This window comes from Exophiala dermatitidis, assembly GCF_000230625.1.
Source record: "Exophiala dermatitidis NIH/UT8656 unplaced genomic scaffold supercont1.3, whole genome shotgun sequence".
In the NCBI taxonomy this organism is placed as follows: domain Eukaryota; kingdom Fungi; phylum Ascomycota; class Eurotiomycetes; order Chaetothyriales; family Herpotrichiellaceae; genus Exophiala; species Exophiala dermatitidis.
In genome coordinates this window covers 138245-154468 of record NW_008751648.1, presented here as the reverse complement: position 1 = coordinate 154468, position 16224 = coordinate 138245, and the positions used below count along the sequence as shown (strand labels likewise).

At 52.2% G+C, this 16224-nt stretch overlaps 8 protein-coding genes across 8 annotated transcripts; 5 read left to right on the top strand and 3 right to left on the bottom strand.

Moving 5' to 3' along the window:
- Positions 1–56: 56 nt before the first annotated feature.
- Positions 57–1977, top strand: HMPREF1120_03059 (ceramide glucosyltransferase; the record flags this gene model as incomplete). Its single annotated transcript, XM_009157112.1, has 2 exons — positions 57–343; positions 417–1977. 2 exons carry the CDS (start codon positions 57–59, stop codon positions 1975–1977), a joined length of 1848 nt encoding a protein of 615 aa, XP_009155360.1.
- Positions 1833–4465, bottom strand: HMPREF1120_03058 (acid phosphatase). The gene is made up of 2 exons (XM_009157111.1): positions 3764–4465; positions 1833–3704 (listed from the first exon to the last, which is right to left on the bottom strand). The coding sequence occupies exons 1-2, from the start codon at positions 3979–3981 to the stop codon at positions 2522–2524; spliced, it is 1401 nt and encodes a 466-aa protein (XP_009155359.1). The 5' UTR covers positions 3982–4465; the 3' UTR covers positions 1833–2521.
- A 230-nt stretch (positions 4466–4695) lies between these two features.
- On the bottom strand, positions 4696–6384 carry HMPREF1120_03057 (dolichol-phosphate mannosyltransferase). The gene is made up of 2 exons (XM_009157110.1): positions 6077–6384; positions 4696–6007 (listed from the first exon to the last, which is right to left on the bottom strand). Exons 1-2 carry the CDS (start codon positions 6175–6177, stop codon positions 5374–5376), a joined length of 735 nt encoding a protein of 244 aa, XP_009155358.1. The 5' UTR covers positions 6178–6384; the 3' UTR covers positions 4696–5373.
- Positions 6385–6389: 5 nt separating this feature from the next.
- HMPREF1120_03056 (uncharacterized protein) lies at positions 6390–9008 on the top strand. The gene has a single exon (XM_009157109.1). The coding sequence runs from the start codon at positions 6495–6497 to the stop codon at positions 7887–7889; it is 1395 nt and encodes a 464-aa protein (XP_009155357.1). The 5' UTR covers positions 6390–6494; the 3' UTR covers positions 7890–9008.
- HMPREF1120_03055 (uncharacterized protein) lies at positions 6407–9058 on the bottom strand. Its single transcript, XM_009157108.1, has 3 exons — positions 8394–9058; positions 8111–8341; positions 6407–8066 (listed from the first exon to the last, which is right to left on the bottom strand). The coding sequence occupies exons 1-3, from the start codon at positions 8934–8936 to the stop codon at positions 7905–7907; spliced, it is 936 nt and encodes a 311-aa protein (XP_009155356.1). The 5' UTR covers positions 8937–9058; the 3' UTR covers positions 6407–7904.
- A 326-nt stretch (positions 9059–9384) lies between these two features.
- Positions 9385–10446, top strand: HMPREF1120_03054 (uncharacterized protein; the record flags this gene model as incomplete). Its single annotated transcript, XM_009157107.1, has 2 exons — positions 9385–9500; positions 9552–10446. The coding sequence occupies 2 exons, from the start codon at positions 9385–9387 to the stop codon at positions 10444–10446; spliced, it is 1011 nt and encodes a 336-aa protein (XP_009155355.1).
- A 637-nt stretch (positions 10447–11083) lies between these two features.
- Positions 11084–12223, top strand: HMPREF1120_03053 (uncharacterized protein; the record flags this gene model as incomplete). The annotated part of the gene is made up of 1 exon (XM_009157106.1): positions 11084–12223. One exon carries the CDS (start codon positions 11084–11086, stop codon positions 12221–12223), a length of 1140 nt encoding a protein of 379 aa, XP_009155354.1.
- A 647-nt stretch (positions 12224–12870) lies between these two features.
- HMPREF1120_03052 (uncharacterized protein) lies at positions 12871–15815 on the top strand (the record flags this gene model as incomplete). Its single annotated transcript, XM_009157105.1, has 6 exons — positions 12871–13007; positions 13063–13700; positions 13748–14246; positions 14297–15314; positions 15408–15554; positions 15642–15815. The coding sequence occupies 6 exons, from the start codon at positions 12871–12873 to the stop codon at positions 15813–15815; spliced, it is 2613 nt and encodes an 870-aa protein (XP_009155353.1).
- Between the last annotated feature and the right edge of the window lie 409 nt (positions 15816–16224).

The window sequence follows — 16224 nt, the reverse complement described above, 5'->3', positions numbered from 1 at the left end:
TAGCCTTTTGGATATGCCAATACTAGTAATGACCCTGTTGAACGTGTGCATATTGTATGAGCTTGAATGAGAGTGTGCGCAACCGCAAGGCTCTCCCGGTGACGGAAGTTGCGGCATGTCGAAACGTCAAATCCTCGCGAACACCACATGCGGGTGTAACATTTTTTGTTTTGCGCTTCCTGATTATTTGGATATCTAGGTTTCCGGCCCTGGCCCTGAAATTCGTCCTCACGATTCTTCCCTTCCGCTATGATATACTCATGTTCGGAGAACATGTGGCGGTGACCTGCATCGCATGGTACATATTCATTGTCTGCGTTTGCGCTATCGGAGAGGTCTACCTGTACGTATTGGACAGTTCAAGCTCCCATACTTCACGGAAGGCAAGCCAGGACTGACCGCGACGGTACCATTAGCTTTCTCTACTACCGGCGTGCGCCTCAGCGCGCAGCCGTTCTCTCGAGAGACAATGAACAGATTCCTCATGTCACGGTGATACGGCCTTGCAAAGGTGTTGAGCCGTATCTCTATGAATGCCTTCAATCGAGCCTCCTCCAAAACTACCCGGCTGACAAGATAATGGTGCACTTCTGCGTGGCCTCGCGGTCTGATGGCGCCTACAAGACGATTGAGAAGGTCGTGCGAGACCATCCAAACCGCGACGCGCGAATATTCATCGAAGAGGAGGACGATGCCACCGTTCATCCCAGGGCGCACAGAGATCTGCTGGGCCCAAACCCCAAAATCAGGAACATGAGCAGGGCATATCGAGAGGCCAAAGGAGATCTGGTCTGGATAATCGACTGCAACGTATGGGTAGGTAGAGGTGTCTGTGGTCGCATGGTCGACAAACTGCACGGCATCTCTGCATCAGGAACGAAAGGTCAACCATACAAGCTGGTTCATCATCTTCCGATCTCAGTGGACGTCGATGCGTATTCCGAGACGCAGAAAACTAATACCTCGTCCTACGATGACGCTTCGACCGCGGCTTCCATACTGGAAGCACGTAGGTCGAGCAGGCCGAGCGATTTGATCCGGTACGGTGGCCGACTTGAGGAGCTCTTCTTGTCATCCTCGCACGCCAAGATGTACGTGGCCATCAACATGGTCGCTGTCGCTCCGTGCATTGTTGGCAAATCCAACATGTTCCGCCGCTCCCACCTCGACTACCTCACGGTCGAACGGGCGCGGCGTGAAGATCCTGGGGCTCCTACACAGGCTAGAACGGGCATCGACTACTTTTCCTACAATATCTGCGAAGACCACCTTATTGGCGACCTCTTGTGGAAGTCCAAGGTCCCGCCTCTGCCCGGATATCCACCCAAAATGCGCAACCACGGTCTCGTCCTAGGAGACCTGGCCATCCAGCCCGTTGCTGGCATGACGGTCGTGAACTACGTTGCACGGCGGGTCCGCTGGCTGAGGGTCAGGAAATTCACCGTGCCCGTGGCTACGCTCGTCGAGCCTGGGACAGAGAGTTTCTTGTGCTCCGCGTACGGAGCATTTGGGCTGACAACATGCAGCTTCACACAAAAGTGGTTCGGGAACACTTGGGCATGGTTTTGCTTTTGGTGGATGGTGAGCATTGTCTTATGGGCTAGCATCGACTGGCAAATCTATCTCCTCTTACACTCTGGTGAGACGATTGAGTCGGCCGAGGCACGAGGAGATGACCTGCCGGAGTTCGCCAGAGTGCTGAAACGTGGTCAATCTCGACGAACCTTCAAGGTTTGGCTGGCCGCCTGGCTCGGCCGCGAGGCCCTTGCGTTTCCCATCTGGTTTTGGGCCATCTGGGGCGGTGTCAGCGTGATATGGCGCGACCGCCGGTTCTGGGTCGGCATGGACATGAAAGTTCATGAGATACCAGTACCCAGAGACTCCCTCTGTCACGGCAACGTACTCAATGGCTCTATTGACAGAAGCGATATCGTTAATGGGCTGGTAAACGGCACAGCCCACAATAAGAGAGATTGATCGAGCGAATCCTTCGTTTCTCCTAGAATAAAACCGACTTTGCCAATACTGGTACATGAGACCATGAAATGACAACCTGGGTAGACTTCATCCCCAGATTCCCGTGACAGCTACTACTAGTACTAGTACTCGCCACTGCTTTTGCCGACCGTACAGTAGTAGGCTGCGAGGCAGATGCACGTTCCAGGCTTCAAGTTGTCACGAAAGCCAATGCCAAAGCCATGTCCGTCTATCCTCCTGGCTTTCCTTTTGATGCAGCCGACCCTGAGACTCGGATCTCTACCTTTTCTTTACATTTGCCATGAACGTAGGTTATTGCCTGGGCACTTCAAGTTGGCAGAGTCCCGCTTTCTCCCGGCCCATGTTTTTTTCAACTTGCCAGGAACTTGAAGCCTAAGACGCAGAGGTCTTGAGAGGTAAATGTTTGATCTCTAGGAGAGGTGCATTGAAAATCCAATGGTTATGGAATTAGTATTAATTGAGGTATTGTACATAAGAATATCTTCAAGGTTTTCACGTCCTTATGCCTGGCAACGCTGGATGGTTAGGGCACGGAAGACCCGTTGCCTGGATTTTGGTAGAAAGTGACAATGTCGGTCGAGTTTTTGTACTGGCTGGTAGTGTTGCAGGCCTGCGAATATCCACCGAACAACACAGTCCGCTCATCCAACCACTTGGACAAGCCTGAGAAACTGCAACTCTCGTCTGGACCGTCATAGCAGCCGGGCAACGTCTGTGGGGCATTGTTCACAAGCACCCGGTAGTAGTCGTCTTCAGTGACGTCGTTGTAAGTGCCTTGCCGGGCAGAACAGTTCATGCGCTCGATGGCGATGTTGGTCAGGAAAGGCAGGATGTATGAGGAGACCCATGCACGGTTATAGTTGATCCGGTCCAGGGGCATGCTGTCGTTGGCATTTCCCCCTCCAAACTCGGTGTTGTTGAAGAGGCCCATGGCAACCAGCACGGTGGGCGGTAGCTCTCGATGTGTAAAACTGACGAAGATGTCTTGGTCTGGGCTCGGAGTGTCGGCGGTGAGAAGGGAGATGGATGCATTGACCCAAGGGAGGCCGATGTTTCCACTGACAGGCTGGCCATAGCCCGTGTTGTAGAAGTACATGATGTCGTTGGTGTACTCGAAATCCAACCATGCGTCTGGCGGAAAGACGTCGAGCGAGCAGAAGGGAGAAGAACCTCGAATGACCGTCTCATATCCACACAGCTCCATCATGCCAAATATGTCGGAGGAGGTGAAGTTGAACGATGGAAACGCCGCATTCAGTCGTGAAAGATATGGCGCAGACCATTTCTTCAGATATTGCTGTGATTGCTTGCTCCCAGCCGAGGATGAGTACGCTGGGCAACTGTCATACGGCGTGAGGGTGTTCGCTCCTCCTTCTTCACTTTCGTATATTTCCACGAGGTTGATGCTGCCGTTGTTCATCTCGTATCCATGGATGAAAGACTCTGCGGACACCACCGTCCGCTCTGCGGTCGAAGACCATACTTTCTCGGGCAGGCGGAAATTCGGGTACCGGAAGGACAACTGGACGCCGAGTTGGGAGGCTTCGAGCTTCCCGACACGGGTAAGGATTTCCTGTTCAGCGAACGCTGGAGGGGACCACGCCGAAAGGAAAGCCAATTCAGGTAACTGCGCCCAGTTGATGTTGGTATGGTTCTTCAACTTGGATACGAATGGTTCGATATAGCTCTCGTAGTCATAGTCATTCCTGTCACGATGTCAGTCATGCATAATAAATCAGGGCGATTTCATTCTGCGCAGGCATACGCGTTGATAGCAGCATGGCGGACGAGGTACGCCGCCCGTGTCACGGCGCATCCATTCGGCGGGTTTGGATTTCGGGGAGGATCCGCAGGTTCAAAGTAGGGTGCGATTCCGGCCAGATGCTGAAGAGGGTCGAAGTCGTACGTATCATAAATCGTCTGTTTGAATGAGAAAGCCGAGTGCACACAAGCAGCAAGACAAAGAAGAGTCGTGAACGCCATGGTCCAGTTACGGTAACTCACACCTACGGATACCTACAATGCGGTACCTGAGGACACCTACCGTGCCGTGCGATGGGGTTGGGCTGTTGCATTTCCTCGTCCCATTTAAGGCGACCTTTGAAGGAGTAGTAGGCCAGCTGGTACCTGCAGCAGACACCCGTCCTATGACGACTGAATGGAGGAACAGATGATGACATTGATGCGGATCGGCAGAAGTACCAGGGCCCAAGGTTACCGGTGAAGGCTGATGAATGAAGGTGGAGAAGAAATCGACGGATCTTTCCTTGGTACATTTGCCAGAAACCAGGCACGGATTTGATACCACACACTCTGTTTGTCCAGTCGGGCTTCAAGTTTGGGGAGCTTGCTGGCTACAGCGACACGAAACTGGAAGAGGCAAGGATCTTGACCGAAACTTGAAACAGGAAGATATCGACAGGCCAAGGCGCCCTATACTAGTACCGTGAGAACTTTAGTGCTGCCCGTGCCAGTGCTATTACTATGTAGTACCTAGCCTAAGGAAGCACGGAAATCATTTATCTAGCTTGCGTCCAACACGTGACAAGCTTGAATGTAGTGCGGCTATACGTCAGCTGGGAAAGCGTCAGACTGAGGTTCGACTTCGGTTCCAGTACATCTGAAGGTCCTCTGTTCGATCCACAGTGGTCGCAATTATTGTTTTTCCTTTTTTACCCCCTTGTTTCTTCATATGCTGTAGATTCAATTTATTCTTGGGTATGATATCAAAGAAGTGGTGTATGGCATGGACTCATCTCATCGAGTATATTATTGAATTACTCACCACTACCACTACTGAGCATACACCGGCAGTGTCCATCACTAGGTAGCAATCTCTCGTACCTGGTGTATACAAAGTGCATAGGGACGTCCCCCATCCCACGGATACAATGGCACCGTCTTTACTCGTCAATTCCCATCTTACCAGAATGTCTTAGCATCGGGTTAAAAGTCACGAGGCCAGAAACCATAACATCGATATCCATTTGCAACCGTTCCCTTTGAATAATGCCCATTGACTGATGGATCAGTCCAGCCTCAATCCAGTACCTCGACCAATACTTGCGACGTATGCCTTTCGTGATTGAGCGGCAGACGTGTGACTATATCTCACGATCACTTCCTGTGTGAGCGGCCCTTGCATTCCTGTGATGTTGTGGGCAGCTTCACGGACAGGTAACAACATCCACTGTATGAGAAGGCAGGGCATTGCATCTAGCTAGCCCCTCCGAGGAACATGTCCCAGGTTGAACGAATAAACCAAGCCTGAGAAGAAATGCAGGCATCACACCTTCTGAGCAGAAAGCTAACTCATCGTAGACACCCATTGCGAGATGCGGGCCATTAGAAACGGACGTTTTCGGCTGTGCCAGCTTACACAGACCACCATAGCCACAACAGCCCTTTGAGATATTCAACGATCTCTTCCCCGCCAAGTTTGCTCTCTCCGTAGAGTCTGTCCACGAAGGTGATGGGACACTCCTCCACCTTGAGTCCCATGGCCTTTGCCCGCACCATCATCTCCATCTGAAACGTGTATCCCTTCGACTGAGTCCTCTCAATGACCGTGACCAGCGCCTCCTTCTTGTATAATCGGAACGAGCCGGTCAAGTCGCTCACACCTGGATTCAGCAGGAAATCCGCAAGGATGTTTGCGCCGCAACTTGTGAGCTTTCTCTTTGCATCCCAGCCGTAGACACCGCCAACCGAGCCGTCTCTCGATCGGTATCTTGTGCCAGTGACAATATCGCAGCCGGTCTTCTTTTGGATTTTAATGAACTCGGGGATGAATTTAGGATGATGAGAAAAATCGGCATCCATGATGATGACGAAGTTGCCCGTCACGTACTGCAAGCCGTGCACGTAGGCAGTGCCCAGGCCCAGTTTGCCTGCCCGTGGCTTCAACACGATGTGGTCCGACCCGAAGGATTTCTGCAATTCTTTCGCTCGCTCGAGAGTGCCATCGGGAGAAGCGTCATCCACAACAATGACTTCCCAGTTCAGTTTCCTGAATAGCCACACGGGCCGACATATCAGCCATTGTCGCCGTTGCGAATTTGCAGAAGCTGTCACTAACTCCTTTTCAAAGACATCCGACAGCATCTGCACCAAAACGGGCAAATTCTGTCTCTCATTGTAGGTTGGAAGGATCACGGAATACTTGTCTTTGGATGCCATGATGCTTGCGTTATCAAGCAATGGGATGAAGTGTTGTCAATGGCCCAGAGACTTTAGAATTCTGGCTGGATCACAGAAACGCGCCAGGTTGTTCAATGCGCGTTCTCCAGAAAGTGAGGAAAGGGGCACGTGTTAACCCCGGCTTAAGTCCGAAGATATATGGCGTTCAAATTGGCGGTGCACCACTACCGCAATGTTGTATACTAGTACCATATAATACTACCAGTAGTAGCACTGTGACTGTGCGCATCCAAGATCGCTCTTCTCGAACAAGGCCACTTCGTCTAAGGTTACTGCCCCAATATCTGTTCTCTCGGATGGACTCATCACATCACAGCCGGAAACCGTCCAGTCGAGCAGGCCTTCCTCGACGGAGTACGAAGGGGCCGCTTGATGTTGTCGATGATCCTCTTACTGCACCTCCCGCGGTGACCCAGTCGTTCGCTTCGGGGGCCAACTCTCCGTCTCTGCAATCTCCACAACAGGAGATAGTTGGCGCCAGGGAACAGCCTACGCCTCAACCAGGTCCGGCACAAGCTGACCCTACCACCACGCGCGAGGAGCCGGTTGAGGAGGCAAGAGATCTTTCATTTCTGCTCGATGCGTCAATATATCATTCCCTCTCTCAGCTGGAGGTCCCTGGCCCTTTCAGGAGACCATTTATGCCCGCTCCCTCTGACGAAGCTCAACTCGTGCAAGCCCTCGAACAGCTTGATCGACTCTTATCGCAATGCGACTTCTTGAGAGCCGCTCAACTTGCCGGATCAATCCTCACCTCAGGGACCATACAGCCATCCGATGCCAAGACGATATTTCGCCTCCTGGCGGTCCGATATTCTTGCCTGGAACTATCCGGCAATCTACTCTTGGCTGCACAAGAAGCAAAGGCGCTGGAGGACCTTAGCTCGGCCTTCTACTATGACGAGGTCGGCCCGGGCCCAGAGACGGTCGAGACAGGCGAAATGCCTCGTAACGTCGCCCAGCACATCATGCCGTTCTCGCTACGACTGCAAGCTCTACGTCTCCAGAGTATTGGTTTTTCAGATCCACGTCGAGGCGTGACTACTCTCTATGATACAGCCCTCGAGTGTCGAGAGCATCTTGCAAACCCCACCACTTCCCCGGCGCAGCGCGCTATGTGGACCAAAAGACTCCAGGAAGTATCGATACGGGTGGTGAACGCTTTGATCGAAATGGGTGACCTGGATTGTGCGGCACGTACACTAAAGGCTATTCGACCAACGGATCCTGAGCAGTTGGCCATCTGGACGGCCCGAATGGTTCTTCTTCAAGCCAAGATCGGTGACTCTGCCGAAGCCAACGCTTTGATTGCATCTGAAAGCCTCAAGCACCAGGAGAGGCTTGCATTGGAGTCTCTTGTTGCTGTTGCTGAAGGCCGATATGATGCTGCTTCTCAGGCGCTCGATGAGTGTGAACTGGAAGCTGATTCAGCTCTGAAGGGCCTGCTGAAGCAGAACCTTGCAGTGGCTTGTCTCTACCAAGGGGAAGTACAGAAAGCCCGACGAATTCTGGAAGAACTGGTTGAGCAGGGCCATTCCTTCCAGACCTTGACCATAAACCTGGCAACCATCTACGACCTCAGTTCCGAACGGTCTCGAGATCTCAAATTGGAAATGGCGGCGCAGATAGCGAGACAGCAGACACAGTCTGGCCAGTCACGCTCCTTTGTCAATGCGGACTTCAAGCTATGACAAGGGCCGTGCCAGTCACAGACATACTGATCCCATAATATTATGCCGGTAATCGAAGGCCTTCAATAGGCCCTGAAGATGAGACAAGGCTGCTAGTACCACGAGAACGTGGAATATCTGGTGCGAGCTTCCTAATTTGTCGACCCTACCCGGAAACCAGGCCTCTGGAACGCGCGCCTGTTTTGTCAGCACAGCCTGTCATAGCTCGGGGTCCAACTTACCGCATACAAACCGGCGCCCAAGATATACAAGGCACCCTGCAGCACCAACCAGGACAGCCCAATCTGCTTCTGCATGGCATGCACACCGTATGTTCGCAACCCGTCCAAAACCGGAAAGACGGCCGATATCCCCATGCCAACGAACATCAAGGCTCTGTACGGCCTCCAAGCAGGCGTTCTAAAGCGAGGCAGTACGGAAACCGCGGTGCAGGCGATTCCCAATGTACAGATCTAGCCCCCAGCTGAGCGAAGCTCTTCTTCGTCACAACCGGGGATGACTTACCATGATCCAATATGTCAATTGTCTCGTGAAGTCACACCAGAAGCCGTAATAGACGCTGGGAATGAAGGAGCCGGTGATAAGCACGGCGATGCCAGCATAGTCGAGCTGGTTCCAAAATTTGGCGACTTTGGGCGAGTGATTCGAGAGCGTGTGGTAGCTGGCGCTCAACCCGAGACAGCAGGCGGCTCCGACAAAAAAGCAACTCATTGCTATCACGTCGGCTCGCGAAGCTCTTTCATATCTTGGTTCTAGGACCGAATATAGGTAACTTGCGAATGGCAGGCTCAGGGCAGCCGGGATCAAGTGAGTCCAAATATTGACGCTTTCATTGTGCCAATGAAGGATACTCTGCAGCGATCTCTTATAGCTGTAAGACGCCTGTCGATAGCCACTGTGTATATGGTGATTGTCTTGCAGCCAATGGGGGAGGTCATTCCAGTGAACCAATGAGTGCCAGGGAGTATCGGACTTTTCGGCGTCCACGCTTGGGGACACACTCCCGTTCGAGGTAGACGTGTCTGTATGGTCGTCTTTTGGGGGCATTTTTTGGTATTAGACTGAGATATGATATATAGAAATGCTGAAATGAACAAAAGCTATGTTATTGTGAGCAAGTGCAGAGAAAATCCATATCAAATAAAGCTTAAGAAACGTTGGGGACGAACGCTTCGGATATTGAGGCACTATACCACTAGTAGTATGGAATCACAAGGCTCGGGCCGCCCGTCAGCCTTGCTTTTATCGATAACCGCTTTTTAATCTCACGACCAACAACTTCAAGTTGAAGTTGGCACAACAAGAGACTCAAGTAGTCGCGCCACCACCGACCCCTTTCCTTGCTATCATCGGGTCACGCTTGCACATACCGACCGCACGCCATCCAAGCTACTGGCATGCAAGGACCTAAACATAACCTGTCGCCGTAATGTGCCGGCCTGCAACAGACCGCATTCGTGAAACCTGCAGGCTGCTTCATTGAGAGACTTCTATTATGGCGCAAGCCCCGCCTCCTTTCGGCCGGAAGTCCTCAGCACCATGGGATCGATTGCGGCCAGTGAAACAGGATCCCCTGGAGAGTATGGGGTTTGTGTCTAAGGGCGATAATCGGTCAGAGGATTCTGAGTGACCTCGCGAACTCGTTTCTAACTACCGCTCCAGGCTTCTCGATCCCAAAGCACAGGAGAATTTCTACAACAAAATTGTTGCTCGGTATATGCAGTTTTGCACCCGGCATTCCAAGGATCTCGACAATGCATTTGGTTCACTTTCACTTGAGGACTCACAAGGACCTTCTTCGGAACCAGCGAGAAAGCCTCCCGGCCAGCCCCTCGGAAATGACCAGAAGCGTCCTATTCCTTCACCAACGGGACAGAAGATCCCAGCGAGCGGTCAGGCAGGCGATGTCTCTGGCCCGTCACCGTCGAGCGAGCTGTCTACTATCCTGCTAGCGCTCCGAAAATTACGAGAAGGGCTTCTGGCAAGCCCAGCAACAGCACGATCCCCAGTCTTTTCTCAGCGTGTTCATGTGTTCAATATCAGAGCAGCGATCCTGGCTCATCATCCACCTGGATATCACCCTTCACTCTTGCATCTGCTGTTCGTGCTGCATACCCCTGCGCACCCCCTTCCGCGATCCGAATTGGTCGAGATGACCACTTATCTCATCCTAGATACCGCCCTTCGACAGAATGATCTAGGCAAGGCTTACTCTCTAAGATACAACAGCCGGCTGAAATTCGGATACCATAGCAGGACCGTTGACAGCATACTGAGATCCGTTGTCCGGGGCGACTGGGTCGGCTTTTGGCACGTGCGGCAGAAGGTCGATGGCTATGTGCGAGCACTTCTATACTGGTTCCTCGAAACCCAGCGCAAACAAGCTCTCAAAGCAATCGGGCGAGCATACTATACCTGCGACATCAACTGGATCCTCCAAAGCGCCACTGGAGGCGAACTCAGCTGGGAGGAACTCGTCAAAACAGAAGATGTGGGCTGGGTACGAGACGGTGACAGGGCAATCATCCGAAAGCCGAAGTCCAAGCCCGCTAAGTGATGACGCAAGCTTGATCCGCGCCATTGTAGTACGACCGACTACCTGGTAGCATCTCTTCAGCGTCACTGTTAGGCGAGAAGCAGGGAGCAAGACGAAACCAGAGCACGGTCTGATGGTCTGATGGTCTGGAACATGGATGGTGGTGCTTTGAAAGTTCCGTGCTGTTTCAAACTTTGGTGTTGGCCGCGCGTGGTCTGCAGGTGCGGAGCCCAGCCACTCGTGTGGCGCCACCAGCCACGCCAGGCTGGCCAATCACACGGGTCTCAGCCTTGTCTTGGCGCCGGGTGCGGCCAAACTGCGCTCCGACACTGGCACTTGCAGCCCAACCTCGCCTGTTTCTCTCCTGTCAACACCAAAAAAGCCACCTGCACGCGCAGTCTGCACGCAACCTGGTGCACTTGCACGGCGGCATCATCATGGCCAGCCATGGTATTTCTACTTCGACATGGCAGGGTAAATGTCGGAGCCCTTTTCTTTTCTTCTTCTTGCTGTTCTGTTCTGTACAATATCTCAGATAACACTATATCACTGAATAGCATAGATCTACAACAGAGTCATTGGAATACGCCCTCACTCCAAGTCATACCTACCTTCACCTCCTGAAATCCTCGCAGTGAACCCCTTTCTCCCCTCCAAGATGAAAACACATTCTGTGTCCACGGCTGTCTCGTTATCCTCGCTTCTTCTTCTCACAAATGCCTGGCCGCTTCTCCCAAATATCCTTGACCGAAGAAACCCTGCCTCATACTCCGTTGTCGCGGTGGACGGTGGTGCGGGAGCATCAGCGACCACAGTTACCGATGCATCTACTCGCACAGAAACAGTCTTGACAACGCAGCTCACTACTCTCGTGGTTACGGAGTCAGAGACACCCAACACAATCGTGGTCACTGTGACGACCGCATCTCCAACTACGATCACCGATTACTTGCCAGGTCCAGTGTCGACCGAAGTGGTGACTGCTACTCCCGCTGCACCTGCTTCCCCTTCACTGTCGAGTCAGGAGGCCCCATCAAGCAGCAGTGCCCCTGAGACATCATATCCCGCACAGAACAGCCCAGCCATTTCGACACTGGCACCATCGATAGCTACGACCGAGACGACAACTGAGACAACACAACTACCAGCATCCACGGAAACCACATCAATATTAGAAACGGCTGCACCTGAAACTACACCACCTCCGCCTCCACCTGCCCCAGTACCAGCGGCGGCAAATAGCACGACATCTATTACGACTACGACTACGACAAATGAAACGAGGCCTACGACTAGCACGACGAGCACGACGAGCACGACTACCACGACTACCACGAACTCGGAACCGAGCTCATCATCAACTACACCATCAACTACCACACCAGGCCCGACAACGAGTCCATCTGAAGTGACCATAACCGTCACCCAACCGCTGCCATCTACAAGGCCGTATGATGACGGGATGTGGCATACATACTACTACTATACTGTTACGTCCGAAGGCCAGTCTACGTCATCCACCACTACTAGCAGCACGACAAGCTGCAGTACTGGAGTCAGCGAGACCGTTAGACTGAGCTCCAGCACGACTGCAACTTTCTCTCCCGCCACTCTACCGACGGCGTCAGAATCCAGTTCCAGCCCGCTCACCACTACCACGAGCCTTGCTACTTGGGGTGCCGTCAACCTCGAAAGTTGGACCAGCTCAACTACGACACTGTCAGAAACAAGTACAGTCTTTCCTACTCTTCCTCCCCTGGCGCCATGGAGCAACTCTACCAGGAACTCCCGCTCCTAGGTCGCCTATCGGGGTGATATGTCTGGGTTGTGCCCATTTTCATCATATTTTTCAACAATCTCACATCCGCGGTTTCAGCAGCTTTGGAGTCGGATGGACTAGCGTGTCCAGGGCGGATTTGTCTCACTATTTATTGATTTCCAGCAAGGCGTTGGTGGTTGGTGATATGCAAAGCAAAAAGGGTTAGATAGCTACATAATAGGAACCAGTCCTGAGATGACTTCTTTGGCATAGTCAAATATTACAACATGCTAAAGCATTTATTCCCTACTTTTTTATCTATGCATTCCGTTACATGTGAATCTCGTGGTAAACTTGAAGGAGACAGTTCCGGCCCGTGGTTGGCCGCCAAGACTGCTAAGTCCGCCCGGCGCATCAACCGCCGACTCCGAATCGCAGTTGGAGGCTGTACAGTGGCAGGACTACGACGGTGCTAGTGGTAAGTCGTGCACCTTACAACTACACGCAGCTCCCGCAATGGTAGACTGTCCCCCATGAGTGAACCGGCTACAAGAGTGGCATTGAGCATTGCAATTCGCACACGTACCAAACCCTGGAAATCACTCAGCCGTCGAGATCCCTGATCAACGCTCACTACCGCGTCTCCTTCTCTCAGCTACTGGTCGCAGACCAGCACCACTGTCGCAATGGCGGCAGGCCCGCCTACCGTGGAAGACCAGGGCCGATTGCTGGAGGAAGCTCTGGGAGTCGTACGCCAACAGTCGCTACAGATGCGTAAATGCCTGGAAACTCCGGGGAAGTTGATGGACGCTCTGAAATGCGGGTGAGTTCTATCGGACCACTGTTGCCTGACATGCTGACCGTGGGCGACATCGTAGGTCCACGCTGGTATCGGAATTGCGAACCCCTAGTCTTGGGCCGAAGCAGTACTATGAACTGTACATGGCCGTGTTCGATGCTCTCCAATATCTCTCCGACTACTTACGCGACTCCCACCCTGTCAATCACCTGGCGGACCTCTACGAACTGGTGCAGTATGCAGGCAACATCATACCGCGATTATATCTGATGATCACCGTTGGGACGGTGTATATGGCCGTCGAAGATGCGCCGGTCAAGGAAATCATGAAGGACATGATGGAGATGTCTCGCGGTGTACAGCATCCTATCCGCGGCCTGTTCCTGCGATACTACCTGAGTGGACAAGCACGAGATCATCTGCCGACCGGAAAAGAAGATGGTCCACAAGGGAATCTCCAGGACTCGATCAACTTCATTCTGACCAATTTCGTCGAAATGAACAAGTTGTGGGTTCGCTGGCAACACCAGGGACATTCCAGAGAAAGAGAGCAACGGACACAGGAGCGGAAAGAACTGGAACTGCTCGTCGGAAGCAATCTCGTCAGACTTAGCCAGTTGGTTGATTTGGAGACCTACAAGTCCACCATTATTTCTCCTCTACTAGAGCAGGTCGTCCAGTGTCGCGATGTGCTGGCCCAGGAATATCTACTCGAAGGTTCGGACATGACATCGGAGCCGAGAATTATGCTGACAGATTGATAGTCATCACCAAGGTCTTCCCCGACGAATACCACCTTCACACACTGGATCAACTGCTTTCTGCCATTTCTAGGCTGAATCCTCACGTCGATATGAAGAAGATCGTCATTGGACTAATGGATCGTCTATCAACCTACGCTCAGCGAGAGGCGGAAGGGGTGTCGGCAGAAGACAAACGGAAGGCAGAAGAGGAGGCGGTGGCTCGAATGCTTGAAAAGGTCGATCTAAATGACTCGACACCGCCTCCTGCTGCCGCAGCTGAACCGGACAGCGCCCAGACCAACGGCACCGAGCCAAAGTCGCCGACGGAGTCCCAGCCCACCGAGTCTGAACCTGTAACCCCTGCCGCACCGGCGACCAACGGTGAGAAGGTGACTGGCGGTATCGGTGATGTCAAGCTATTCGAAATATTCTACGATCAGGTGGTCAATCTTGTGAAGACGCGGGGTCTGCCCATCCAAGATACCATGGCTCTGCTAACATCGCTGGCCAACCTTGCTCTGTAAGTTGCGACCTCAATTTGTCGATTCCGAACATTGCTAATGAGGATAGAAACATCTATCCCGAGAGATTAGAGTACGTCGACCAGATCCTGGCATATGCCCGTGAAAAAGGCGCAGAATATATGGACTCGGCCGATCTGCATTCAGCTGCTACGCAAGCAAATATGCTCAACCTTCTTCTCTCGCCAATCCGGACGTATTGCTCCCTCTTCACGGCATTGGCGCTTCCTAACTACCTTCCCTTGTACCAGTCACAAACATATGCCACCAGACGCGCAGTCGCTGGCGAAGTCGCTAGGAACATTCTTCGAAACCGCGTTAAGATCACAACGGTCCAACATTTGGACGGAGTCATGGCACTACTCAAGGTCATTATCAAGGAAGGGCTTCAACAACCTGCAGGCTATCCTGGATTGAATCGGTCCAGGGGCGGAGAGTCTGACGAGACGGTCGAAGAGCAAGGGTGGCTTGCACGGATAGTTCACTTCATCCAAGGACCGGACAACGAGACGCAGCTCAAACTGCTACAGCAGACACGGAAAGCCTACGAAGCCGGTAACGAACGAATCAAGTACACCACGCCAGCCATCATTACAGCGTCACTTAAATTGGCACGAAAGTTGAAATCCCGGGAGCACTTTGATGATGACTGGCAGAACCAATCATCGACTCTGTATCGGTTCATGCACCAGACTCTTTCGCAGCTGTACACCCGAGTAAATCCCGGGGCAGCCGAGTTATGCCTTCGGTTGTTTGTCGCCTGTGGACAAGTCGCAGACCAGTGCGGCTTTGAGGAGTTTGCCTATGAATACTTTGCACAAGCTTTTACGATCTACGAAGACAGCGTCAGTGATTCAAGGGCGCAGTTCCAAGCGGTGTGTATTATTGCCGGGGCCTTACAGATGACGAGAGGCTTTGGGAAAGAAAACTACGACACTTTGATCACGAAAGCGGCCTTGCATGGCAGCAAGTTATTGAAAAAGCCAGATCAATGCCGTGCAGTCTATCTGGCAAGCCACCTATGGTGGTGTGTGGAGATCCCCGGTAGGGATGAAGACCCCAAAAATGTGAGTTTCTACTATTACTACAACCAGTCACTGCAGTTGCATCTCCATGATGATACCACCACGTTATATACTGACCTTTTTTTGATTCATCAGCTCTATCGAGACGGCAAGCGTGTTCTCGAGTGTCTTCAGAGAGCCTTGCGTGTGGCCGACGCGTGCATGGACACTGCTGTGTCGGTAGAACTGTTTGTGGAGATTTTGAATCGATACGTCTATTACTTTGATCAACAGAATGAAACGGTAAGCTTACTGCAAACCCTATGTCCCGTGGGCATATATGTCAGTAATCATACTTTACTAATGATTGTTTCTCTCGAAAACTTGCAGGTCACGACAAAATACCTCAATGGACTCATTGAACTGATCCACTCGAACCTCTCCACCACCAATGTCGACGGCAACACTCAGGCGCTGGAGAACCCGAAACGTCACTTTTTCAGGACGTTGGAGTATATCAAAACGAGGGAGTTTGAGGGCGTCGTCACCGAGCCCAGACAATGAAGCTAGAATACTACCTACTCGTACATGCCGACACAAGCTATCATGATTCAGCCGTGACTGTTAATAACTACCTACCTTACCTATGCTCGGACCTCAGGTTTGGGATTTCGTAAGCAAGAGGCTGCTCGTACACGTACAAAAAGGCAAAGTTTCAGATATGATCATGGATGGCATAAGCAAGCATCGTCCTTTGGATTGTACCTACGTTAGGTACCTACTACCACTGTCCTTCGCGTCTGAACAACCAAACCCTTCTTGCCCAGATGAGTGATTTGATTCCCGCCCACGTGTTGTACAGCATGTTTGTTTACATGCACGCTGCAGTGGGGCGGCGCGAGTAGGGACATCATATGCAAAAGAGACAAGGGCTGGGAAAAGAAGGCCCTTGATGTACTGTACCTACCAGCAG

Excerpts from the sequence above, each read along its gene's own strand:
- HMPREF1120_03058 (XM_009157111.1), bottom strand. The coding sequence starts at position 3,981 with ATGGCGTTCACGACTCTTCTTTGTCTTGCTGCTTGTGTGCACTCGGCT. Across the intron at positions 3,705-3,763 it reads CGCCATGCTGCTATCAACGC|GAATGACTATGACTACGAGA; the intron begins GTATGCCTGCGC and ends ACATCGTGACAG.
- HMPREF1120_03057 (XM_009157110.1), bottom strand. The coding sequence starts at position 6,177 with ATGGCATCCAAAGACAAGTATTCCGTGATCCTTCCAACCTACAATGAG. Across the intron at positions 6,008-6,076 it reads TCGGATGTCTTTGAAAAGGA|GAAACTGAACTGGGAAGTCA; the intron begins GTTAGTGACAGC and ends GTGGCTATTCAG.
- HMPREF1120_03056 (XM_009157109.1), top strand. The coding sequence starts at position 6,495 with ATGGACTCATCACATCACAGCCGGAAACCGTCCAGTCGAGCAGGCCTT.
- HMPREF1120_03055 (XM_009157108.1), bottom strand. The coding sequence starts at position 8,936 with ATGCCCCCAAAAGACGACCATACAGACACGTCTACCTCGAACGGGAGT. Across the intron at positions 8,342-8,393 it reads AATTGACATATTGGATCATG|ATCTGTACATTGGGAATCGC; the intron begins GTAAGTCATCCC and ends GCTGGGGGCTAG. Across the intron at positions 8,067-8,110 it reads TGGGCGCCGGTTTGTATGCG|GCGCGCGTTCCAGAGGCCTG; the intron begins GTAAGTTGGACC and ends CTGACAAAACAG.